A 27770-nucleotide genomic window follows, 5' to 3' on the forward strand; every position below is an offset into this window, starting at 1 on the left:
GTGGTTTACTTGACTGTAGCTTAAGCCTCTTTTGGAAAGAGTTCCCACCAGTTTAAGTCTTAATTTGAAACAGAGACAAAAAAAATTGTTAAAATCAAATGAGTATTTTAATAGTAATTTAATAAAATATGATTTGCATTGTTTGTCAAACATGGTAGTTTTCCAAAACATATGAAATGTTAGAAGTTTGAGTTTGACTGTCCAAGCTTTTCAAAAAGTATCTCCACGTTTTTCATGCTTCTGCCCTTTTGCTGTGTTTTATGTGTTTTCCATGTTTTCATTTATAGTTTTATTTTGTGATTGTTTAGTTTGAATGTGAATGAATAATATAAATCTCCCCACAGGGGCCAGTGTCGATGTTTCTAACTAACTACAATGAAATATTACAAAAGGCATCATAAAATTAGACTTGATTTTAGTGAAAAAGCACAAGACACAGAAAAATAATCCAGTTTTAAAGATTCCCTGAAGATCTAGAGTCTCTAGAAAACAGCAGTTTGAGGAATGTCAGTCGTGGCTCAGACCTGCATCACACAGGTGAAGTTTGCACACATCCACACACGCACACACATTGGTCTGTGTGTCATGCCACACTCTCCTTGCTGCTGTCTCTGGTGTCCGCTGATCCTCCTGAAGATTGTTTTGAGAAGTTCAGGAAGATCCCATCAAGCTCCATCTCCGAGTCCAGAGAATCTTCCATCATGTGATCCATCATCATCTCCGGACTGGAAGAAGGACTGGGACCAGAGCTGGTGTCCTGAGCCAGAACCTTGGAGGAGGAGGAAGAGTCGAACTCCAGCGAGCCAGTGCAATGTGTGTCCTCGTCTGGGGAAGGCTCGGGGAAGATGCTAGGGGAGTGTTGCTGACGCTGGGTAGGGTGGGGAGCTGCTTGGCTTCCAGCACCTATGGTTCGGAGTTTCTGGCTGGAGGTTGCACCGTCTGCACAAAGTAAAGCAAAACTTTTGGAGGTGAAACTGATTTTCCTCTACGTTTCTGTACTGTAGCTTGTTAGCAAAAAATACATTTGGATCAAAGATTCCAATAATAAAGCTGTGCCAATATTAAGCATTTCTGTCTAGATTTCACTGTATAGCAGATGCATCATGGGATGGTAGAAACATCACCAGATAACTCCAGTGATTTCAGGATTTACACTGCTGCCTCTGCAGAGCATGTTGCCTTTTAACCTCACTAAACATCTCAAACCACAGTCTGTCTCACAGCTCTGAGAGATTTCGTAACATAATATAGTTTGACCTTAATGTGAAAAACCTACACAGCATGCATCCTACTTTTTCAAGAATACGGCAATTAAATCTCACTCCATTTCTTTATATTTCTGTAAAATTGTAACAAATGGAAGAATCTGAGGCTGGTGCTAGACATGCATGAGGAGAGCAAGACAGTGTGTGAGGTGTGCAGAAGGAAAGACTGATGGGTTCAAGGTGGAGCTGGGATTACATCAGTGATTGGCTCTCAGCCACTTCTTGTTTGCAATGATGGTAGACAGGCTGACAGATGAGGTTAGGCAGGAGTCTCCATACATCATGACGTTTACAGAGGACACTGTGATTTGTAGTGAGAGTAGGGAGCAGTTGGAAGAGAGCCTGGAGAGGTGGAAGCATGCTCTGGAGAGAAGAGGAATCAAAGTCAGTGGAAGCAAAACAGAATACATGTGTGAGAATGAGAGGGAGACGGGTGTAACAAAAAAGCTGAAAAAAGTAGTGATAGTGAAGTTATATGAGTTTAAATAGCTAGAGTCACCCATCCAAAGTCATAGACAGTGTATAAGAGAGGTGACGAAGAGAATGGCAGAGAGAGGCAGAAGATGCTTTGGACGTGTACAGAGGAGGAACAGAGGATATATTGAACAAAGGACGTTGAAGAGGAACTGGTAGGCAGGAGGAAAAAAGAAAGACCACATAGAAAGTTCATGGATGTAGCAAAAGGAGAACATGCAGAAGGTTGGTGTGACAGAGGAAGATGCCAGGGACAGGGTGAGATGGAGGCAGATTACCCTTTGATGACTACTAAAGCGAGACTAGTTAAAAGAAGACGACAACGAAGAAGAAATAAGGAAGATTTGTCTCTGTTTCCTTTTTTCTTGGTAATATAAGCTATTCCTAATTCTCTATTTTTTGTCACTTCTGTTTTTCAACATCACCATGCTCATTTCAAAATTCATAAATGTATTCAGTACTACTCCCTTCCAGTAATCGACAGTCATTGTAAAAATAAAGTACATCCCCTGTCAATTCTAAGGTTTTAAATACCAGGACATAATAAGAAAATATATCAGGTTCCTACCAGGACCTCAGACACAACCTCAACTGAACAGCAACACATTTATTTAACAGAAATAAACCAAAATGCACATGTGCTGCTTCAGTTCTTTGAGGTTTGTTGAGATTCACTTATGCACAGCTCTCTTAAGGTCCTGGCACAGCATTTCACAGGTTTTCTCCAAATGCAAGTCTGTGCATTATGGCCTGAAATCTCCACTCTGCCTGCATTCTTGAAAACTTATCTCTCACTTACATCTTGGATTCTGGCTAATCTGGTTAACCCGATAAATTAAAATGTTGCTCCACTTCAAAACCAAAATCCATTCAGTTTTGTAATATTTTTTGTGCAGAAGAAGTGTTACTCCTAGTTTAGTAAGAATCAAAATGTACGTATTAATTAATTTTTTTTTAACCCAAATTAAAGGTAAATATCACTTGTATTAATGCATTGGAAAACACTAACACTTATTTTTAATCTGTCAAAAATACATATAAAAAACTGTCAGTCTCTGTCAAGGAACCACTGATCCATCCATGCATCTTCCACTTATCCAAGTCAAGAAATCTTTCAGGAAATCATGAAAAAAAATCCCAAACTTTGATTGGGTTGTGGAGTTTTTTTCATATGTACTCATCTATAATTTAGACAGATGAATAGCGCTGCACAGCTGAGGAAAAACACGTATATTTACTTTTGAGTTCCACTGTCTTTTTAAAGGGATTCATTAACTCTAGCCATATAGTCCTACCTGAAAGTGAAGCAGAGGTGGTGGAAGCTGAGGAGTGATTGGCGAGGCTCGAAGTGCTGGTGTTACTGTTGTTGTCAGGGGCACTTATGGTGGACTTTGTCTTAGGGATGCTTTCCTCCACGCAAGACGTCATCTCACATACCGAATGCCGCCTGATGCCTGTGCCGCTCCCTGAGGAGGAATCTATGTCATACTCTACTACAGGGGTTAGCATGGGAACATTGTAGCTCTTAGAGCGGACCACTGGGTTTTTGACAACAGGAGGACTGCTTAGTTTGGAGGACCAGGAGTACTGTAGGCGTTTTTCTAACGAAGACAAAAGAGAGAAGCAGAAAGAGAAACCTTATTAGTTTAGAATTGCAAACATTCCGCAAAAACCACAGAAAGCCTGAATTAAAATGGAATTTGTGAGTTTTTCAAGTACACACAAGCACACACTTACCCAACAGACAGGAAGAACAGTGCATACTGGAGGATTCATCCCTGGAATATAAGCCATGAGTGCCGAGGTAAGGAGAGACCACCTTCTGGATGAGAGCTTCAAGGCGCAGGTAATCATCTGTTACACCTTTAGACTCATGGACACCCTGGATCAAAGGAACACAAACATACACATAAAAAACACAAGTTTGTCTTAGCTGGTAATTGCAGTGTGTTGGCTGGCACTAATGGAAACTTTAGAAGCAGCAAAAAAAGAAAAAACCGGGGAAAGAGAAAGTTCTCTATTTGGCTTTCTGTGATTTTATCAAACACTCTGCCAGTTACTGTGAAAGATCTCTGATAAACCTTTTTTCAGTTCAAAACATGTATGTCTTTAGAGGCTAGGCCGAAAAGAACACATTAAATATAGCAGAATCAATTTGGTGTGAATGTTAGCCTTGTATAAACATATACAGTGGGATGCAAAGGTTTGGGCAACCTTGTTAATAGTCATTATTTTTCTGTATAAATCGTTGGTTGTTACAATAAAAAATGTCAGTTAAATATATCATATAGGAGACACACACAGTGATATTTGAGAAGTGAAATGAAGTTTATTGGATTTACAGAAAGCGTGCAATAATTGTTTAAATACCCAGGCATCCATCAAAACAGGATTTATTAAATTTAACAGAGTTAGAAGTTAGCAGGAAGTTAGCTCGCTAGTTTCCACCTAAACATGATATAGCATGTTCTGACTGACAGATTTCTGAAAAAATTAAAACGTACAGCTCTGCTATCACTTCCAACATAAACAAATACAAAAAAAACTAAACAAGCAGTGACTTTTGTAGGGTTACTGTAGTTGGGCTAGCTGGTATATAAGGATGTGATTGCTAGCGACATGGCTATGTTAGCATAATATAAACACAGTGAAGCTGGAGGATGAATACTAACTATTTTCCACTCAATAAAAGTTAATGGGAGAGTTCCCGATGGTTGGGGACAAATGCAATCGCAACGCAGCATGCTTTAAACGGACTGTAAACTTCAGTCAGGAGAACAACTGAGACAATCCATCCACAGTACAATGTTAGCCATTAATATACTGCAACAACATGGGAATAGAGCAGTTAGAGCAGACAATTCAACATTAATGAATCATAAATGAATTGTTGGTTGTTACAATAAAAAATGTCAGTTAAATATATCATATAGGAAACACACACAGTGATATTTGAGAAATGAAATTAAGTTTAATGGATTTACAGAAAGTGTGCAATAATTGTTCAAACAAAATCAGGCAGGTGCATACATTTGGGCACCACAGAAAAAGAAATTAAATCAATATTTAGTAGATCCGGCTTTTGCAGCTGAACAAAAAGTTGAAAATCTGTATTATGATGATCTTGATGGTAGTGAAAACAATGAGCTAAAAGAAAGTTCGAGCGGAGAGGAACTGCACAGTGGATCTTTTACACCACACAGTCATTTGATCCACAGATATAAATCATCTTTAACACAAAAGTACTTCTGCTGTTTGAAAGTTTCCGATTTTGTGTTTCTGTTCAGTTAAAGCCAAACTGCTGCTCTACAGTTGGATGTAGTTCAAATTTACTTCCACAACATTGTTCATGAAACACATGAGACACATGTGGCTCCAGACCTCACTGCAATATCTCAGAATGACAAGGGATAGATCAGTGAAGTTTCAATATTCTAAATTGTTAAGCCCATGCACGAAAACCACAGCACAGAAACAAACCACATAAATAGCACAGACTTCAGTGAACTGGCGTCACAGAGGCTTAACAGAATGAAAGGGAAATTACGAACAGATGAATTGAGGAATTAGCAAAAACTGCATTATTTCAGTGCCAAATTTTACCTCTCTTACAAACAGCCTTTTTCTTAGCTGCCCTACTTCCTTCCTTCTTTTTGTCTACCTGTCATCTTTTTCTCCCGCTTTGCTCTCTGTTGATATTCGCTGTGTGCAAACTAAAATAACTCTGCAGTATATCTGTGCACAATGAATAAAAGAAGGGAATAAATAAATTGTGCTTTCTATTTTCGTCTCGTCTTGCCCTCTCAGTCTGAATCTGGAAGGACCAGATTTGGGTCAATTAGTCATCATAATAATGTCCAAGCTAAGCCAAACAGAAACAACCCCATTCTGCATCCTCTACAACACTGAGTAAACCCACTGTCATGCACTACCAGGACCACAGCTTATCTGTGACTAGTACCTCTCAGGAATCTTTGTACCAAGTGCTTTTAAGTTAAAAGATTTGGTAGATGGGTAAAATATCTAAAAATGGCCCACACACTAGTCTTATTTTATTCTATTTTACTTGATTTTAACATATTCCAACCATGTCAAAATTCAGAGAAAGTACCACAGCTGTTGTTACTTAAGCAACACCTACATTTTTCATGGTATTCATCTGGTCTCCTCTGTATCCTTCTGAGAATTAGTCACTCTTTGACACTTTTATCTTTGTGTGTAATCAAGGGGACTGTTTTTAGCTGATTTCCTTTTAACAATTTTTTACAGGCTGATGAAACATTGTTAAGTTATGAAGAAGAGACAAAGTAAAATAAAAACCAATAGGTGACAGAAGAGGAAAGCTCACATGGCTACCTCAGTTACAAGACACACCCATATTTTCTGGGCCTACTTGAGAAGCACTGCAACGCTCCAAAAGTGAGTCAATCCCCAGACTAGTATGTTAGCTTGTTAGCACGACATAGGGGCATTAAAAAGCACATTTACAGTTTGGTACAATTAAATGCTTTAGCAAATCCTCTTCTCATATCAACTCTATGATGCATGACTTAAAAAAAATTAATTTAGATGTTGTTAAAGTTTAAAGTGTGGCTGGTTTAAATGTGTGGTCTATTAACAGGGGTGCACATAAGTGGTCTGCAGGTGCGCTTTCAAAATAAAAGACGCGCACCAGATAAGAAGTTGCAATGCGCGTTTGCGTACATAAGATTTTCAGGAGGAGGACAGACATTTGTTTAGAACTCTTAAAGATGTCGAAGAAACAACCTCCTTTAAGCAATTACTTTGGTGTTCCTCCACCTCCAAAGAAATGTCAGAAAGAGTCCGAACCGCAAAAGAAGTGCGTATTCTCGGGAAAGTGGACAAAAACAGTGCCTTTAATGTAATATAAAAGGCACTGTTTTTATCTGCTAGAGTGGGATTTTCACGGCATATTATGCATATATGTGCGTTCATCATTTGTTTGAAACCAGCTCACCTCCTGAAACCACTTTTCCGAGAATACGCACTTCTTTTGCGGTTCGGACTCCTGACATTTCTTTGGAGGTGGAGGAACACCAAAGTAATTGCTTAAAGGAGCTTGCTTCTTCGACATCTTTAAGAGTTCTAAACAAATGTCTGTCCTCCTGTTAGCGCTAAGTGGTCGATAAGGGTGTAACCAAGCACACTTGCCTGTTGGTTCTGGGTCATTTTGACCCACTTTTTTCAGTTTCTTGTATTTTGGTGTTTTTTTCTATTTTATGGTTTATTTTCTAAGTCTTTAGTTGTCCTGTTTTGAACATTATAATCCTAAGTTTCAGTGTTATTCTAGTTAAGAGTTTTGTTCATAGGTTTAGTTCAGTGTCTAGTCTGTGCCTGTCATGTTTCCTGTTTTACCTTGAAGGTCCGTGTCTCGTGTTAGTGTGTCCAGTGTTACTCTCCCCTGTGTTGTCATTATGTTTCATTCGAGTTAGCTGTGTCCTCATGTGTCTCCACTTCTCCTGATCACCTCATGTGTGTATTTAAGTCCTCCGTCTCCCTTTGTTCACTGTTGCGTCGTCTGTGCTACCTACCCCACATCCTGTCATGGTTTTCATTCTCAAAGTCATAGTGAAAGTCTTAGTTATTGTTTCCCAGTTTAAGTTTAGATTTTCCCTGATTTTGTCTTGCTTCTTGGCTGTGAGTGTCAGCCCCAAAATAAAGGCTCACTTTTCCTTAAGCTCAGTTTGGCTCCTCATCTGTGTCTGTACCTGGATCCACCTCACTCATTCCACTCATCTGTTGCCATTTACCCTGTTCTCTCATGTCACAGTCATCAAGTCATGGATATCAGTGTTAAATGGTGCACACTGATATAAGAGATAGCACGAGAGATTATCAGACGAAGACGATGGGAGAGGCAGACCACAAAAGTGTGCTCACCTGTAGTATTAGTAGCATCTGTATGATGGAGGGAGGAACTCGGGCCCGGGGCCGAGAGAGCGCCTCGTCTAGTTTAAGGTTGAGGGTGATGGTGTTCCTGAAGTGAAGGAGAGCCAGCTGACGGACTGATGGCTCCTTTCCCTGATGATATATACACGTTTCAATGTGATGAAGGCCTTTAATTGGAGTACTTGTTTGCAAGAATGTGTACCTGTACAGGATAGAAGATGGCCTGCAGCATGGACAGAACGTCACAGAAGAAGAAGTCCCACGTGTCAGCCAGAGAATCCAACAACTTTTGACCTGCGATACAACCAGGCAGATCAGTTATAAAAGTATCAAGACTGATGTAGGAAAAAGATATTGGGATTGTGGAAAGCATGCTTAAAGGACTATGCATAAAAGTGGCTGTAGTTTCCAAATAGTTAATGTAATACTGTTGTTGGAGTCCTTGAATTCAAGCTCAAGGTTTGAACTATAATCACGGCTTCATTGTTTGACACAAGGGCAGAGTTCAGAGGCAGAAGATTAAAAAAATGTGTCATTGCAAAAATACTTATTGACCTATAAAAAACAGATCTGATAATCCAGATAGCAACTTTACAGCTTTGTTCTTTTATTTCTGGTGGGACATTTTTCTGCATATGCACACACACACACACACACGCAAACCTTCTTACTTATTGACGTAAAGGATCGCTTCCTGTCTGGTTTTGTGATGACGGTTCTGTCACACAAATCTGTCACCATCAGAGTGTGTGCGTTATATCAATTCAGCAGTGCTTCAAATAAAGGTCACACATTTACCACAGTACAAAATACCTTTCTCTCACTCTACCTGTGTGTGTGCATCAGTGTGTGTTTCTGTGTGTCCTTGTGCAGAAAAATGCCACGATCTTACCAGTCAAAGTAATATTTAACTAATGCAGTTACCTCTGCATCTAGAAATTTCTTTAGTAAGTTATTATTTGGCCCTGTTTGAAACCATTAGAGACTAGACTTGTGTCATGTTAAGATAAAACACTAATCTCGGACTTCCCCTGAAACAAACTACTGGTAGTGTGAACACCTCATCAAAGCCAGAAGGCTTTGTCGGCTATGAACAAAGGAGTTGAAACTAAAGACTCAGCAAAGAATTTTGTAGAATTTTTTTACCGTGGTGAAAAAATATCTCTGCAAATAAGTAACCTAGATGACACGAAAGGTTGTTAAACGTCCAGCTAATACACATTTTTGCAGTCTTTAGATTAATATTTCTGAACTTGCTCTTTTGTTGAGTTTCTCCCTGGTAATTGGCTCTGATATATCAGAGCTTTAGACATGTACAGTCATATGGAAAAAAAAAGGTTTTGCAGGACACTCTGCTGTTAAAAATAAATAAAATGTTTAAAAGAAAAAAAAGGGCTCTGAGTGGATCATTACAACAATTTGATTCTTTTCTTTTGCAGATTTGTTGCTGTACTCTGGATCACTTTTGTCTAAGCTTTAGCTGTCTGTTGAACAGATGACCTCACAGTTAATGGTCAACTCCTGGTCCTGGTCCTGTGGCTGCAAAACAAGCCCAAATCATCACGCCTCCACCACCGTGCTTCACAGTTAGTATGATGTGCTTGTGCTGATATGCTGTGTTTGGTTTTCTCCAAACATGGCGAAGTGCATTATCTCCAAACATCTCCACTGTTCCAGAAGTCATGTGGTTTGTTCAGATACAACTTTGCAAACCTAAGCTGTGCTACCAAGGGACTTTTTCCTTCCAAACAAATCATAATGTGATGAACTTTAACATTCAATATGAAGCCTACAGAGCCTGTAGCTCTTTTATTGGGTGCTTTTTTTCAATTTCCCTGAAAACCTGTGTTTGTGCCATTCTTATCCAAACTAAAAACTTACGAACTTGCATATTTAGAGATTTTATCCATGTAAATTTGCTCTGACATCTGACCGCTTTAAAGAAATATTTTATAAGGTTAAAGGGACAACCCTGATTTTATTTTTACCCTTTTATGTCTATATTTTAAGCTTGTAATCAAACTGTTTAAACACCAGTCTCTGGCAGCCATTTCTTTATTCAAAACATGATATACCATCATAGAAATAAAGGTTCAAATTTCTCACTCTGTATATACGTCCCACTTTCTGTCTATTTTCTCAATAATTTGTGTTTACCTTCATAGAAGCGAATCTTGTCCCTCAGAATAACCATTCCTTTGGTGAGCAGCTGGTTCTGAAGGTACTCAGTAAAGAAGGAGCCCAGCTCAGTCTTAAGCAGTTGCCTGCAATGGTTATAATAACAGCACATGAGTGGATACTGGACATGAAGCGATATGCTTACAGTCACACATCATCAGCGATACCTCCTTGGAAATGAACCAGACGTAATGAGTTTGCAGAATGCTGTGTTTACGGAACATCAGACTCAGGAAATGAGAAAAGATGCTGCTCACACTGCATGCATAACATCTGGAAATTTCAATAAAACTTTCCACAGTTAGCAAAGGCTAGCACTGGCTCAGTATCATGATTGAACATCAGCAGCTCAAAGAACAAACACTGTGTGATTAAATACACTAAAATGACAGATGCTGCATTTCCATCTAATTTCAAGGTTACAGTGTCTCTTCTTTAAAGCAATTTTAAGGTAAATCCAATTTATGAACAGTATAACATGCCTGTGTTAACTTGTAAGCATGTTTATATATGTTTCAAGTAAGAAATATTCTGCTGCAGTAAGGTAAGATGGGAAATCAAAGCTTTAGCAGTGATAATTTAATCAAATATTCTAAAATACAAATCAGCTAAAAGTTCAGGGTACTGGTGTAAAGGCCAGCAAGAGACATAAAACTAGACAGCTAACCTGACACCTTCATTCAGATTGTAGAGTTCATTTTCTCCCAGATCCTTCCTCTGAAAAACTGAGATTACTGCATTGTGGATGCTAGAAATAAACACACGGAGAGGTGAAATGCATTTAGAAAGAGTGACACAGATACATGCATTCATTTTATTTTAATTGTGCCGTTTGAACAATCGGTGAGCTCTTGAAGCCACCTCAAAAGAACTGGTTAAAAATAAACTTTGAAAAGGTTTCTTTACCAAAGGAAGGCCATCAGAAAGGTAAAACATACTACAGTGAGACGGGCATGAACTTTTTTGACTGAAGGTTTGTGTCCAGTTTAATTTGTTCACATAGCCTTTCAGCCACCCAGCAAACTGACAGCTCTTGCTTTCTACTCTGTGCTGTTTAGTGTTGAATAAAGCAGAAACACCGTTAGAAACAACCATACAAAAGAGTGAGAAGAAAGAAATCCAAAGAAGAAAGAAACCTGCGAGGCAGAATGGGAAAAAAGGAGGAGGGAGTGAGGAAGGGATGGATGGATGGAAATAAAGTGTGGTAGTGATGGACCCTGAGGGAAGAAGGCAGGCAGAAAGAGCTGATGTCCATGTGCGTATATGTATTTTCATGTGTATGTGAAAGGAGACTGTCCTATTCATAGCATGGACAACAGCACTGACAGAGCTTCCCACTAGTAAAGGAAACACACGCACAAGCACTTGTTCATGTAAAAATGTGTGATGGCTTATCCATTAACAAAATAAAGTATTCACTAAAATATAAACTGACATTGGTTATAATAAACAGGGCTAACCTGTTCCAGGTGGCGTTAGCCCCGGCCCTCCTCTGCTGGGTCCCTTTGTCTCTGCTGCTCTCCTCTGTTCCTCCCTTCTCCCCACCTCCTGTTGGGGTCTTTGCCTGGGAGAGGTCAGTCAGACTGGAGGACGAGCCGGTCCCCAACCTCAGTTTATTATGGAGGCTCCTTGAAAGCCAACAGGAAGAAAGAGAAAATGCTTGTAAGCACCAACTTTCATTTCTTACGTGTACTGGAAAAGATGATGTGAAAAGCCTTATTTGTAAAGGTCATCTAAATGAATTAATTTCATTTCCTCAAATATTGCTGGAAAAATGGGAAATAGATGCAACAATTTACACTTGAATGTACAACCATTTATACGATATATAAGTTTGTACAGTTCTAACAAGCCTGGAAGTCAATATTTGGTGTGAACTCTCTTAGGAAAGATTTCTTCAGTCCATGACCAAAAATGTTCCCTTGTGTGTTTTCCTGTCCAGGTTTGCTTTTACTGCATTTGCAGTGTATTTGCAATCACCATTGTGCCAAAGAACTGTTGCCAATTTTCCAGGTGGTATTACATGTTGGATCAAAATCCGATGGTACTTTTCTTCGTTCATAATTCCATCAGCTTTGACATCATCTCCAACACCGCTGGCTGAAATGCACCCCCTAATCATGACAGAGCTTCCACCGCGTTTTGCAGCTGGATGTAGACACTCACTGTCGCTCCTAACCACCTCCACCAAAAAAGTCAAACTGATTTTTAGTCCAGTTCTTGTGCAATTTGGCATTCCTCAGCCTTTTTCCCTTTCCCTTCCAGAAGAATGGCTTCTTTACAGCCAACCTTTACATGAAAAGATTTTGGATGAGGTTTCAGTGAATTGCAGACAGATCAACTGAAAGGTCAGATGCACTTCTCTGCTCCTGTGTCACGTCTTTTTTTTTTTCCATATTTTTTAAGGACATTACTTTCAAGTGCAGTTCATTGGCTGTAGATACGTTTTAGGCCTGCCACTTTGTCTTTCATCATCCATTTGTCCCATTTCCTCAGGAGACACTGCACACTGTGCCAAGATATGTTTTCAGCTACCAGGTGTTTGGGAATACTATGGAATATTATTTCATGCCTGTCAAACTGTGTCATATTTGGCCTTTTTCGTAGATTCAAGTAAAGAAATTGAACCGAATTATGTGCATGTGTGACAAGCTGTTAGTAAAAAAGTGCCTAAAGATGTCATTTAAAATTGGTTCTTTGCTAATACACCTGTTATATATATATACAGACCCAACACTGGTTCACCCTTTAAGTTAGACTACTTTTTTTTATGCTTGAATACTTTATAGATCATACTTTGTTAAGAAGCTTAATAAAAACAATCCACTGAAAATAGCCAGGTACAAGGACTGGACTGAAAATGTAGCAGCTATGTTATATATTACAAATACAAACACATGTATGATCTTCATTTTGGCATATGCAAATTAAAAGCTATTATACTGTAAAATGTTACTTTGCTACACAAAGGGGGGGAAATATATGAAAGTATCAGCTGGTGTGCAAATACACTTCAGTCATATTCCAGATTTTGATGGCTTTCAAAATTAGCATTTAATAACAGGTGATTGCTTTTTATTAGCCATCTGTTAATGTTTACACTAGCTTGGGAACGATACTGCTTTTCAAACACTGAGCAAAGAGATGGGTGCCAGTCAAACAGGATAAAAATAAACAGGGAGGACAGAGTGGGGAAAGACCTGGGAGTAAGAAGCTCAAAAAGAGAGTAAGAAACAGGGTGTGGATAAAGGTATATAACACATGCCGGATCAGGTGCAGAAAAAGCAAACAAAGCACGTTGACAGTAAAAAAAAAAGAAGAAGCAGAGATTGAAACCACAGACATTACAAAGATAAAAGAAGGGTGGGAGGAGTGTACAAAGAGGTAGATGAAGAGGAAAAGGCGCTTTAGAGATAGTAAGAGTGAGTCTTTTTCTGCAAATGAAAGTGTTAATATTTGGATTTTAATTATACTGAAATTTTAGTAAATTAACCCAACAAACAAACAAAGTGCACATGTCCATTTTTGGGTAATGTCTATCAAACATTTACTCAATCACTTCTGAATTTACAGGTGAATCAAAAATTTTAAAAACACCTTTAAATGGCAGTCACTGTTTAGCAAATATGAAAACCCTCAAATATACTTGCAGGTATTGTACTTACTCTAGCAACTGAAAAGGTACCACATATCCCCACTCCATGACTGTGAGATGAAACAAGGCCTGTCTCTGTCTCTTCTCATATCCTTTCACTTTCCCTCTCTCCCACCGTCACCCTTTGTGCTCTTCTCTACCCACTCCTCTCTCCCACTTTACCGCTCTCCTTCTTTTTCTCCCTTTGCCAGTCTGTGCCAGTTGGTCAGCATGTGACCCTGTGAGCTTTTGTGTCAGGCGAACAAAGGAACCCTTTGAGGTTCGAATGGTGCCAAGAGGGAGAGGAAGGATTTAAAGGTGACACAGATTTCGCTTTACCTTCCACTTGCCTCCCAGAGTGTGGGAGAAGCTGTAGTCAAGCTGTAAATACAGACTAATGACTCTATTTATTTAATATTGAACCTTCAGTATTTTTGGTATTCTCCATACTGAATGATCGGTAATCAGCGGACACACTGATATGAAAAGAATTTTAAGGAAGTGCGAAAGCTCACGAGAAAAAAAGGAATGGAAAATCTGAGCCGAGTATAAATAAATAAGGAAAAGGAGATGGAAGGTATAGTTGCTGTTGGTCCATCTGTCAACCTGAATCTTAGTTCAGCTCTGCATAAATGGGTCAGAGCAAGAAACTGGAGCCCTGGGCTCAGTCACACATGCAAAAAGACAGCACACATCCCTGTGCAGAGTTCATGTCAAAGTCAGGACGACTTTTTAAGTTTAAGTTCAGAGCTGCACCTCTGAAAGAGCGAAATTGAATCTATACACGCTTGAGCCAAAAGCTTCCTCCTGAAAAATGGATGATGCAGAAGATAAAACACAATGGTGAGGCTCACAATAACAACTTAACTACACATGGTGTGTATTGTTCTAATGGGAAAAGGTATTTACTTTATAAACGAAAGGATGCTGACATAACTTGGAAGTAAAAAACTTTTTTTTTTGGCACTAAATCAACAGGACGAGTTTAACGACAAATAGCTGCCCTCTGATTACTAAACAATGGGGATGTTTGAATGAGTGAAAGCATGAATGAGGTCACTCAGGAATGTGTGTGTGTTTTTCACTTTGATCAACATTTGTGTGTCTCAAAGGATGGAAAAAATGGAACTCTGTGTAGTGAATAGGACTTGCTGGTGAAGTGTGTGTCTCTCTCTGTGTGTGTGTGTGTGTGTGTGTGTGTGTGTGTGTGTGTGTGTGTGTGTGTGTGTGTGTGTGTGTGTGTGTGTGTGTATGCTTACCTTCTAAATGAGCCCTCTCGTTCCATGTTAGTCTCGACAGATGGCTAGCAACCACCCTGAAACTGCCACTGAAGAATCAACATCTGAAAAAGGAAACATTATTAGGATTATTAGGTAACAAATATATATTTTGTCAGCTAATATCAGTGACTTTTAAGCCACTTAACTTCTGTAAAAATTAGAAAACTGCATTCAGTTTTAATTTAATGAAACCTCAGTAAACACATCTTTATCACAGAGCACATATTGACATGTCACAGCAAGAGAACACAGAGGAAAACACTAACAGTTGTTTTCGTTTCACTCCCTGAAATATTTAAACTTGTTACAGAGTTTTTTGTTACAGTAACATAATATTCCAAAGTCCAAAATTCTGCAGTAAGAAAGATTATTCACAAGTCGAAAACAATCGAGATAGCTGCCAGATAGTCGTTCCCTGGAGTGGACGTCCCAGCAAATTTCCCCCAATGTCAGACTGTGAAATGCTTAGAGAAGCCACAAAGAACCCAAGAGCTACATGCAGTGAGACTCTAAAGGCCTCATGTAGCATGTTAAATGTTAAAGTTCATGACAGTGCAAGTTAAAAAAAATAAATAAAAAAGACTTAACAAGTGTGGCTTGTTGGGAAGGATTAAAGGGAGCAAGTCTTCTCTCTGAAAATGGCAGCACAACACTTCTGGATCTGGAACAATGTCCTTTAGACCGAGAAGATTAAAGTGGAGAAGTCTGCCCACAGTGAAAAGCACCACATGTATCAGTGAAAACACCTCATACCAAATGTCAAGCACGGCGGTGGAAGGGTGATGGTTTGGGTTTGTTGTGCAGCCACAGCACCTGGGCACTTTGTAGTCACTGAGTCAACCGTGAACTCCCGCCAAAGTATTCTCGAGTCAAATGTGAAGCCGTCTGTCATGCAGCCAAAGCTTGGGTGAAATTGGGTCATGCAACGGGACAATGATCCAAGCACAGCAGCAAATCTACAAGAGAATGGCTAAAAAAGAAAATAGACAAGGCACTGCAATGGCCTAGTCAACCTAACTGAAATGCTGTGGTGGAACCTTAAGAAGTTGTGCATAAACGGATGCTCACAAAACCTCAATGAACTGAAGCAACGCTGTGAAGAGGAGTGGGCCAAAATTCCTCCACAACGACAGAAGACTAACAGAGTCATACAGAAAACGATTACATCAAGTTATCGCTCCTAAAGGTGATTCTACATGGTTTTTAATGATGGTGTGTGCTTTACTTTTCCACACACAGCTTCAGCATTTTGGCTTTATTTTGTTAAGTAAAGAATGACACGGTGTAACATGTCATTTGTTGCATTTAAATAATCCTAGAACTTGGTAAGTACCAGGTGAACTGAGAAAGGGTGTACTTTCTTTTTCCCTTTACTATAAAACAGTTCTCAGACAGATAAACTCACTGATACCCGCCTGACTAGCGAAGCAGACACACTATTCTAATCAAATTACAGTAAAGTGGTTGAGACAGACATTTGATCCTTCCGCAAACTCAAATGCCCCTGCTTTCTCTCCCCCCCCCCCTCTCTCTCACACACACACACACACGCACACGCACACGCACACGCACACACACACACACACACACACACACACACACACACGCACACACACACACACACACACACAGATAGAATGTCACACTTGATACATCAGACAAGTCAACTTTAGTCGGCTTTATCCTCACCTGTCCTGAAACTGTTTCAATGGTTTTAAGTTTTGAGCAAAGCAACTTTATTTTTACTGCATGCTTTGAAGAAAGAAAAAAAACCAGAAAAATAAAAATGCAAAGTTATTCACAGACATTTATGCATCTTTTTATAAAACACTATGGAGCTTCAAAGAAAAATAAATAAATAAAGTATATAGGTTTGGCTAGTTTCATGTGCTGCACTGCACATGAAACTAGCCAAACCTATACAGTGGGGCAAAAAAGTATTTAGTCAGCCACCGATTGTGCAAGTTCCCCCACTTAAAATGATGACAGAGGTCAGTAATTTGCACCAGAGGTACACTTCAACTGTGAGAGACAGAATGTGAAAAAAAAATCCATGAATCCACATGGTAGGATTTGTAAAGAATTTATTCGTAAATCAGGGTGGAAAATAAGTATTTGGTCAATAACAAAAATACAACTCAATACTTTGTAACATAACCTTTGTTGGCAATAACAGAGGTCAAACGTTTACTATAGGTCTTTACCAGGTTTGCACACACAGTAGCTGGTATTTTGGCACATTCCTCCATGCAGATCTTCTCGAGAGCAGTGATGTTTTGGGGCTGTCGCCGAGCAACACGGACTTTCAACTCCCGCCACAGATTTTCTATGGGGTTGAGGTCTGGAGACTGGCTAGGCCACTCCAGGACTTTCAAATGCTTCTTACGGAGCCACTCCTTTGTTGCCCGGGCGGTGTGTTTTGGATCATTGTCATGTTGGAAGACCCAGTCTCGTTTCATCTTCAAAGTTCTCACTGATGGAAGGAGGTTTTGGCTCAAAATCTCACGATACATGGCCCCATTCATTCTGTCCTTAACACGGATTAGTCATCCTGTCCCCTTGGCAGAAAAACAGCCCCATAGCATGATGTTTCCACCCCCATGCTTCACAGTAGGTATGGTGTTCTTGGGATGCAACTCAGTATTCTTCTTCCTCCAAACACGACGAGTTGAGTTTATACCAAAAAGTTCTACTTTGGTTTCATCTGACCACATGACATTCTCCCAATCCTCTGCTGTATCATCCATGTGCTCTCTGGCAAACTTCAGACGGGCCTGGACATGCACTGGCTTCAGCAGCGGAACACGTCTGGCACTGCGGGATTTGATTCCCTGCCGTTGTAGTGTGTTACTGATGGTGACCTTTGTTACTTTGGTCCCAGCTCTCTGCAGGTCATTCACCAGGTCCCCCCGTGTGGTTCTGGGATCTTTGCTCACCGTTCTCATGATCATTTTGACCCCACGGGATGAGATCTTGCGTGGAGCCCCAGATCGAGGGAGACTATCAGTGGTCTTGTATGTCTTCCATTTTCTGATGATTGCTCCCACAGTTGATTTTTTCACACCAAGCTGCTTGCCTATTGTAGATTCACTCTTCCCAGTCTGGTGCAGGTCTACAATACTTTTCCTGGTGTCCTTCGAAAGCTCTTTGGTCTTGGCCATGGCGGAGTTTGGAGTCTGACTGTTTGAGGCTGTGGACAGGTGTCTTTTATACAGATGATGAGTTCAAACAGGTGCCATTCATACAGGTAACGAGTGGGGGACAGAAAAGCTTCTTACAGAAGACGTTACAGGTCTGTGAGAGCCAGAGATTTTCCTTGTTTGAGGTGACCAAATACTTATTTTCCACCCTAATTTACGAATAAATTCTTTACAAATCCTACCATGTGAATTCATGGATTTTTTTTTAAACATTCTGTCTCTCACAGATGAAGTGTACCTCTGGTGCAAAATACTGACCTCTGTCATCATTTTAAGTGGGGGAACTTGCACAATCGGTGGCTGACTTAATACTTTTTTTGCCCCACTGTATACTGGTGATTAGGTGAAACAGGTCATGATCAGGGTACTCATGACCTATTTAAATTAAAACACAGGTGCAATCACTCTCCAGTGGTTCGTCCTTCAGTTCCTGGAAACTGTATTTTCCGCTATGCAATATACACCATGATCTTTTATTGCCTGACAGCTGCAGTTATATGAACTAGCAGGACTTTCATAGCTATCATATTTTCATTGTTTTATTTTTGACTCATTTTTACATGAAGCACACGCTCAGTAAGAAATCAAGGTCAAACACTTAGGAGGCCGGAAAGTCACCGCTTTCAGTGTCAGAGCTGCTAATGTTAATGTATGGTTAAAATCCAGTGAGTAGAACAGGCACAACTTCCTTTGATGGCTGTCTATGGCTCACAGAGGCTCTGGTAACTTACACTTGGCCGTGCTCTTGAAAATGTATCCGAACTGAATGATACACATGAACCGAGGCTTAAACCTTGGTCTGCAAGCACTCCTGTCTGCTTCTGCCTCTTTCTTGCACCACAATACAGAGTGGTATAATGGCTTGCTTGGGGCACAGGGACTGTGGTTTCATGGATTGTGGTTATGAGGGCTACAGAGCATTTTTCATTCAGCATCTGGTCAGTATTTCATGAGCACTGCATGAAACAAAACCAGCCCTCTCCCACTCATTTAAAGCCTGACCTCTCTCTGTATAAAGCCTCCTCCTTTACTCTCACTCACCAACAGACAGTTTGGACTAAGTAGATATCTGGGGCCCTGGTGCTGAAAATTAACACCCTTAATCTGCTTCAACTGGAAAATACACACATGCACACGCACATACAAACACACACGGGCACACATTTCTTTCTGCAGAATGGCAGCACGGCAGGGAAATTACAACCCTTGCACCAGACAAGTGCTGAAATAAATGTCTGGGTCTTGCAGCAGGTTTGTCTGCTGCACTAGCCACTCTGGTAGAAAACCAAACCACAAACTGGAGGTCCTGATGTATATAAAAAAAGGAAACCACGGGTGTATATTTGCTTAAGAAGTATCCTGCTCTGACATGCACTCATCAAGACAGGCTGTCCTGTCATCCCGTGGGCGCGGGTCTAAAATATGCAATACGCAGAAATAGGGTACCATGGCGCGTAAAGATAGCTCCTGGTAGGAAAGCATTTAAAGGAGAACCCATAATTTTATACCATATCATATTATATGGGTTACATATATTGGGCTCAGTTCAATATCTGAGACGTGCTTGCTATATATTGTATTTGTTCTTCTCTCGTTACAAACCACGAGCAGCTAGTGGATAACACCTCTTCTTAACTTGGGTCAGAGTAGGTAATACTCACTTTTGCAGACGTCTACCTCGCTCCATTAAAGCAAGTACTCCTTGAGTTTAAATGGCGTAGCAAAGCTAACGGTAACTCCAGCTTTTCTGTGAGGACTGGATTTCCATAGGATGGGAAATAACAGCGCACCCTTCCAACCTGTCAGCCCAGACAGGAGCGCGTAAAGGTGGCGCACGCGATCCTAAAAAGATCCGATATGAGGATCAGACAGCAGCCAGCGTGAGCTGTGAGCTGTCAGTGCGGTTTAAGTCACTCTCCGACAGAGAGAAAGAGAGGGAGGAAGTGAGAAACCGAGAGAGAGAAAGAGAGAGGAGGAGGAGGCTGGTGTGTGGGGGTGTGTGTGCGTAAATGCTGTGTGTGTGCAAGGGTCGGTAGAATATGGAAAATGTTTGTGATTTAGCGTGTGTGTGCCCAGAGTGTGAACTACACACACAAAACACCTACAGGTAGGCCTACATGGCATGCACGTGTACTGCCACTGGTGAAAAGAGCCGAGGCTTGATCTTTTAAAGATTCCACTCCTTCGATTGTGGGACACTGAAAAGTTTGCACGGGGTGCAAAGATGAGATGGAAGGTCGATCCACAAGTAAAATAAACCAATAAATGAATAAAAGCCTTGCAAATTCATCAATTTGCAAACATATTCATAGCTTTTTATTGTAAGAAAAACGATAACCTGTTGGTGGCAACAAAGGAAAGTCAGAGGATCTCATTTAGATGCACCTTGTGCAGACAACTGATAAAGAAAGAGAAACCTGAACTTAATTCAACTTTTTATGGCACATTAGAATCAGCTTTGTCAGCTGGTTGCAAACATTTTTTATGAAGTCCCATTATGTTTAATTCATAGTGAAATAATTCACAGCCAAACTAATACAACAGCAGCTTGCTAAACATTACAGGACATTTGTGCTTTTACCACCACTGGACAGACAAGGCTACTCAGCAGCTACACTGGCTTCTATGTGGCATGATCAGCACTGCCTTGGCCCATTAGCATCACTCATATCTAATGTACAGATCAATGCATTAACCACAGAGCTCAGTGTTTCACATCCAGCAAACTGCAGTCTGTTTGCAGGCATTCAACTCCTACTGACAGTGCATCACACTCACATGCAGGTAGATCTTTTGTTCTCACCCTCCCCTCCCCCTGTAATAAGAAGCAGGTTTATAACAGCAAAGTCAACCGGTCAAGGGCAGATTGTTTTTTAATGGTTGTTTGGAGCATAAAACCCCAACACAGAGCCACAGTGACAAAGTTCACTAATCAGATAACATTACATAAACAAGTCAGGTTTGCACTCTGTATTGAGCCACAAACACAGTTTTTAACGCAGCCACCAATATCAGTTTCGAGTCTCCACAGAATGTGCTTTTGATCACCCGTGTGTGGCCGTGCCTGTAGTGAATGAATGACACAACTTCTTGTAGTTAGTGAGTGTTGGTTTAGGGACATTCCTTTAACCCAGTGTCATAACGCACGTCCACAAAAACCAGAAACCTGCTTAGTTTGGACGTGCATTTGGATATCTCTGTATCTAAATGTGTATTTTGACACCAGTAAGTACAGGATGAATGTACTGTTTCAGAAAACTCTGTCATCCTTAGCGTCCACATAAGCAATGGCTTTATTTTTTGTTATTTTCTATGATTAATATTGTTCTGTTTAGAGTGTGATTGGACTCACTCTGCTCCCCCCCCCCCCCCCCCCCCCCCCCCGCTCTTTCACACCCTCTGCCTTTTATGTTTTATGCCAGTCATTTCACACTTTTACAAAACACTTTCAACACTTTATTTTAACTAAGGAAGCTGTTGGGTCGAAAGACCACAAAGCACACCTTGAGAATCTTTCCGAAGCTACACAGGATATGAAATACATTTAGTTTATTGCTTCAAGAGAAAAAAAGTTTTGCACTGCTCCTTATATGTGTGAAACCTGAAAGTTTTGGAACAGGTAACTCACACTTCCCTGGTCTTCAGTTTTCATTTCCTCTCTCTCATGCACTTTATAAATAGTTTCTTGCTGAGAAACTACCTTCCGTAACAACTGTAACAACAGTGACAACTTCCCCATCATGGTTTCCTTTCCCTAACCTTGGCAAGTGGAGGGTGAATAAAAATCTAAAAAGCCTGAGGAGGACTGAAGAAGGGCTGAATTTGTGCTACATAACTGACTTTAGCTTGTCCCTGCAAGCCACTTTGCAACCCACCTCTGCAGTGGTTTATCCTGACCTAATTATTGTCATGTGTTTCCAATGATGCCTGCTCTGCAAACCGAAATAACTGTTTTAACAATTTTAGTTTGGGGTAACTATTTTGTGATTTTATAAAAGTTCAGAGAGGCAACACCTTAACATGGTCTAACATGAATAAAATCCTCAACACAATCTACTAATGTAACACTCTTCTGAAACTACATGTGTACAAATAGTCTTAAAGAATGAAAAGTCAAATACTATGGATGCAAATCACATTTTACAATACAACATAACCCTGTTTATAGTAAGAGTGAAGTCTAACTCTGAAGTCCATCTGTATAGAGGCAGTGTTTGCTTGTGTCAAGCTTCATCTCCTCTAGTCTTTCTGAGCCAACACAAACAAACAAACACACACAGCACACATAGGAAAAGTTCTTTAAAGCACAGGTGAACACACAGGTTTACTGAAATACTCAAACACGCACACGGACAGCAGACTAACTAGGGCACTATTTACCCTGCATAAGCAGATAGGACAGGAGAAAAGCTACCCACAGACCAAAGGAAACAGCATCGGGAACTTAATGTTACATAATGACATTAATGACTCCACTTATGAGCCCACATCACCCAGTGCAGACCCGCAGCCTCTGCTTACACAGCTACATGATTACAGGTAAACACAGGAACAACAACATCATTCCTCGTACACCAAAAAAGAAATTTATCTTAAAACTAGAAAATATGTTGTCAATGCGAGAAACCAAATGATATATTTTTTCACGATTTCAATTTAAAGTTTTTTTCAGCTTTAGTAAACCTACTCAAATTCACCTGCCTGTCCTTGTTTCAATCTGTGTTATCTGCGATATTATAACTGGAAAAAATATCTTTAACCTGCCTTCAGTACCACAGGGCAAGAGTCAGACCTGACCTTATTTACCCAGATCACAAGCTGGTTTGGGTGTTCCACTTCAGTAGCGTCCCAAGGTGTAGTTATGAGGTTAAATGCTTTATTCAAGGGCAGCTGAAGATAACCGGAAAGCAACTGACAGCTTAAGAAGTGCAAGATTAAAGACACTATTATATAATTTCAGCTTGTAGGCTAATTAAATGACTGATTCTGGTATAAAATTTGTTATCTAAAAACAAAAATTAACTTTTCTAAACATATACATAATTACTGGATGGACAAAGAAAAGAAATCATTGGTGTTTTGGCCAAAAGTGACATGAAGCCAACAGAAACAGACCTTGATTATATACTAAGGGAATGTTTGCGGTAATAGAGAATACAAAGGTGACCACTGTTGAGTAAACACACACACGTTATTTTATGCCATTATCAAAAATATATACACTTAAACTGTCATGAAATAGCTCTTTATCTTACACTGGTAGGTCCTGCTACAGCACTAGCATGATACTAATGATCTGAGTGTTCCTATGCTATTATACTAACACAAATATTTGGCTTTATGTATTATCTGTTTAACTGTGTAGTTTTGGAGCATGCATTTTGACTTTTTAATATGCACGGCTGGCATTGTTAAACAGTCTTAATGTTGTAGTTTAATATATAAAGTTGATATCAACATATTTACTTTAGCTGTCATCTGATATTGTGAAAAAGTCTGACTGTCTTTCATTTAATAAAGTTTGGCAAACAATGACCACTTCCTGCTTTGTGCTGCAAAATTTCCGAGAAGTGCTTTGAAAATTGACCTGGTTGCGCTTTACAAATTAATGGTGCAGTCAGTGACTCCTAGGCTGACTTGTTATCTGTGGTTGTCAGTGTGGTTCACCTGTGGTTAAGATAAGCCTTGACATATAAAGTTATTTCCTAAAGCTTGCTTATCATTTTTGAGTTACACTAAAACCTTTACAATCACAAGAACATCGTAGGAAACTCTTTCTAGAAGTCAAACTGACAGCCGCAGTTACAACCCCAACCCTAAAAATGTCGGGACGCTGCAAACCTTGTGTGCTATTTTGGCTATTTCTTCTAACCGTAAAGACAGAGTGTGCTGCTATCACACAAATATTGAAAACACTGACAGAAAAAGCTTCTGTGGCTCAAGATGCACATGAGGAAATAGAGGCCACAGGTGACACACCCAATGCAATCATTAGCTCACCTATTTGGTGCAGAGTTAGACACTTTATCAGCTGTTGAATGTATTTCCATGACCTTTGGTGTAGTTTTAATCTAAAATCAGCCTGCTAGCGTTCAGCTTTAAACACAGCAGTGACTAAACCCCACACGAGTTCTCGGACAAAATAGTTTCTGTAATACATAAATTGGATTGTGGGTGTTGACTGCTTGCACTGACTCTCAATATCAGTAGAATCAACAAACCAATTAAGATAAAAGATTTGACACTTGTAACAGTTAGCTGGCCGGCAGCTGACGATCCCCTTGCCTTCACAGCAACATCTGTGTAAATTCTTCTTGAATATCAAGGCAGGAATTTCCTCAACATACAGATAAAATAGTCTGACTGGCAAGATAACAAGTAAAGCGTGCAGGCTTTTCTTAAAGACTGTAGGTTCACGCAGGGAAAATCATATCTGAAGTTTATTTTTGTAACATTTACATAAACTGTAGCCTAGAACTGGCTGTTCTCTCAGTGTACAGTCTGTGTAATTCTATCTTCACCCACACATGACATCTGAAGACCCCCACACACGCACATATGCAAACATTTTCCTCACCACCATTTCTCCCACCTCCATCTTTGGTCTTTAAAGTGTTTTTTCTCATTTCATACAACAGAATGAACTGTTGGACACAAAGCAGACTGCATGCATAAAAAATGTGCCTGAGTCACGCCTGCTCTGCACTTCAGCTTATTTTTGTTCGCAGATTTGTACAGCTCAACGGATTTTGGAAGGAGTGAGGTTTTTTGGGACTGTGCAGAACTGAAAGAGATCACTTCTAGTATTCATATGCAATTATAATTATGTTGTGTGAGTGAGCAGTTGTGTCTGTGGTCAGATTTGCGTTGGATAGATTTGGAATATGACTAAGTACAGGTATAGTTTTCATTTGATCTGTTATTATAATTATGGTGATAATAATAACATCAGGAATTATATTGTTTCTGAACACTATTTCCTCTGAACCACCTTTAATTAACCGTGTTTATATACATATATATATATATATATATATATATATATATATATATATATATATATATATATATATATTGTCACGGCGGGGTGCGCCGATGTGTGCGGAAACAGGACCCAAAAGCAGATGATGACGAGGAATAGTAATGATTAACAGAAAAGTGAACCTTTATTGCGATGACGGCAGGAAATGAACCAAGAGACCAAAGCAAACAGGCAAAACACTAAGAAACAAAACACTGAACTGACAAAACACTAAGAAACAAAACACTAAAGGTACTAAGACCAAAAACTATAACTATGACCGAGGTGGAAAAAATAAACAGGCTATGACTATGACTCTGGTGAGAATAAACAGACGAACTGACAGTGACATGAAGAAAACAAAAGGCTTAAATACAGACATGAGGTGATCAGGGGAAGTGGCGACACATGAGGAAACAGCTGACTGACATGAATCTAATGACAGGACCAGGAGGAGTGAAACTAAATACAATGACCAAAGAACACATGACACTGTCAGAATAAAACAGGAAACACTAAAACTAGACATGACAATACAAACTTAACATACCAAATACGTGATGAATAATGCAAGAACTCAAACAGAAAACCCAGGAACAATAACTGCCTAAACTAAAGGCAAATAGGAAATAACACAAAACTAACAACATCCCAAAAAATGAGAACAATACAAAGAAAGCTCAAAGTGCTGGGTCGGAGACCCAGCCTGTGACATATGTATATATATATATATATATATATATATATATATATATATATATATATATATATATATACATACACGCCTATATATACGCCTGGGGCGTCTGTATCCAGTAAGGGTCCTAAGGCTAGACCCCCTATGCTAAGCAAGCCTACCGCAGACATGAGCGAGACAGATAAATATGAAGGCATGCCTGCTCGGACGTCGCCCGGATCAACAAGGTCCGCGTCAGGTGTTGAGGAACCAGGGCACCCTGACGAAAAGTGGGCTACTGGAACAAGAAGGCATCGGTGGGCAAGAGACGAAAACAGGGCGTTGTTGGAATGCTACTACGCAAGTAACCCCGGCGGAAGGGGCTACATGAATAGGATGAGGGACCTATGGATTCTTCGATACCCAACATCCACAATGACGGCGAAACAACTAGTAGCTCAGTGTTCCAACATTCGAAAGAAGGGACTGCTCTCACAGCTAGAGATTGACGAGGTACAACACAAATGCTACGGCAAGGAGGAGTCAGGACGCCAGGTCAGGGGGGAGATATCATCACCCCCACCCGAGATTGGGTACATAGCCCCAAGTGCGATAGGAGAAGGATCGTTGAGTGCGAGAGAACCTGACCTGAAAAATAGGATCATGGCCAAGCTTGAAACCTGGATCCCCCGTAGCCGGTTACCAAGATTACGTGAAGTACCCTCAGAAGGTCTGCTAGATGATGTTAATGCAGCACTACGGGCAATACCTACAACCACGATTACCGACACTAACAAGCTGATCTACAATACGGCAGCAGTGATCAGTGAGATGCTTGGCTACAAGTTGAACAGCCACAAGGGGCAGTACCCTCCATGGAGAAGGAGGCTAGAGGGCAAGATCAAAGTAGCACGGAGGGAGGTTAGCCAACTAACGGAGTTGCAGAAAGGTGCGACAAATAAGGTGCCTAAGAAATACAGCGAGCTGTCCATACCTGAGGCCTTGGAAACTGCCAAGCAAAGACTCACAGCCTTGGCCAGCCGCTTGAGGAGGTACACCAGAGAGATAGAAGGCAGGAGAATAAACCAGCTGTTCTCCACAGAACCAGCAAAGGTGTACTCTCAGTGGCAAGGGAACAATAAGAGAACAGCACCACCAAGGCTGGAGACGGAGCAATACTGGAAGAGCATATGGGAGAAGGACGCAACCCATAACGGCAATGCTCAGTGGCTAGAGGATCTGAGGGCAGACCACAGCGACCTCCCTGAACAGGGTCCAGTAACCATCACAGTGGCAGATATCCAAGAAAGGGTCTCTAGTATGAAGAGTTGGACAGCACCAGGGCCCGACATGGTTCACGCCTACTGGCTGAAGAAGCTGACTGCACTCCACGAGCGTCTGGCAGCACAAATGAACCAGCTGCTAGTTAACGAGAGACACCCGGAATGGCTAACCGAAGATCGGACGGTCCTGATCCCCAAGGACCCCAAGAAGGGACCGGTCCCCTCCAACTACCGACCAATAACCTGCCTCAATACTACATGGAAGCTCCTGTCAGGCATCATATCGGCTAAGATGAACAGGCACATGGGTCAATACATGAGCGGGACACAGAAAGGAATTGGCAAGAATACCAGAGGCGCAAAACACCAGCTACTGGTAGACAGAACAATCAGCCGAGACTGCAAGACCAGACTGACCAACCTGTGCACTGCCTGGATTGATTACAAGAAGGCCTATGACTCAATGCCCCACAGCTGGATACTGGAATGCCTAGAATTGTACAAGATCAATGGGACCCTAAGAGCCTTCATCAGGAACTCAATGGGGATGTGGCGTACAACACTAGAGGCCAACTCCAAGCCCATAGCACAAGTCACCATCAAGTGCGGGATCTACCAAGGAGATGCTCTGTCCCCACTGCTGTTCTGCATAGGCCTGAACCCCCTCAGTGAGATCATTAACAAGACTGGCTACGGATACCGACTATGGAACGGAGCAGTTGTCAGCCACCTCCTGTACATGGATGACATCAAGCTGTATGCCAAGAGTGAACGAGACATCGATTCACTGATCCACACTACCAGGCTATACAGCAATGACATTGGAATGTCGTTCGGACTGGAGAAGTG

General features: G+C 40.6%; 1 protein-coding gene across 2 annotated transcripts; it reads right to left on the reverse strand.

Moving 5' to 3' along the window:
- Positions 1–85: 85 nt before the first annotated feature.
- LOC113009385 (proline-rich protein 5-like) lies at positions 86–19871 on the reverse strand. Of its 2 annotated transcripts, XM_026147651.2 has the most exons (10): positions 19603–19871; positions 14721–14803; positions 11288–11455; positions 10495–10575; positions 9807–9913; positions 7852–7943; positions 7641–7781; positions 3477–3621; positions 3035–3340; positions 86–939 (listed from the first exon to the last, which is right to left on the reverse strand). In XM_026147651.2, the coding sequence occupies exons 2-10, from the start codon at positions 14744–14746 to the stop codon at positions 584–586; spliced, it is 1422 nt and encodes a 473-aa protein (XP_026003436.1). In that variant the 5' UTR covers positions 14747–14803; positions 19603–19871; the 3' UTR covers positions 86–583. The 2 variants fall into 2 exon arrangements, with proteins under 2 accessions (XP_026003436.1, XP_026003433.1); XM_026147648.2 differs by lacking the exons at positions 14721–14803; positions 19603–19871 and adding an exon at positions 13493–13644.
- Positions 19872–27770: the final 7899 nt, after the last annotated feature.

This window comes from Astatotilapia calliptera, chromosome 17 (genome assembly GCF_964374335.1).
Source record: "Astatotilapia calliptera chromosome 17, fAstCal68.1, whole genome shotgun sequence".
NCBI lineage: Eukaryota > Metazoa > Chordata > Actinopteri > Cichliformes > Cichlidae > Astatotilapia > Astatotilapia calliptera.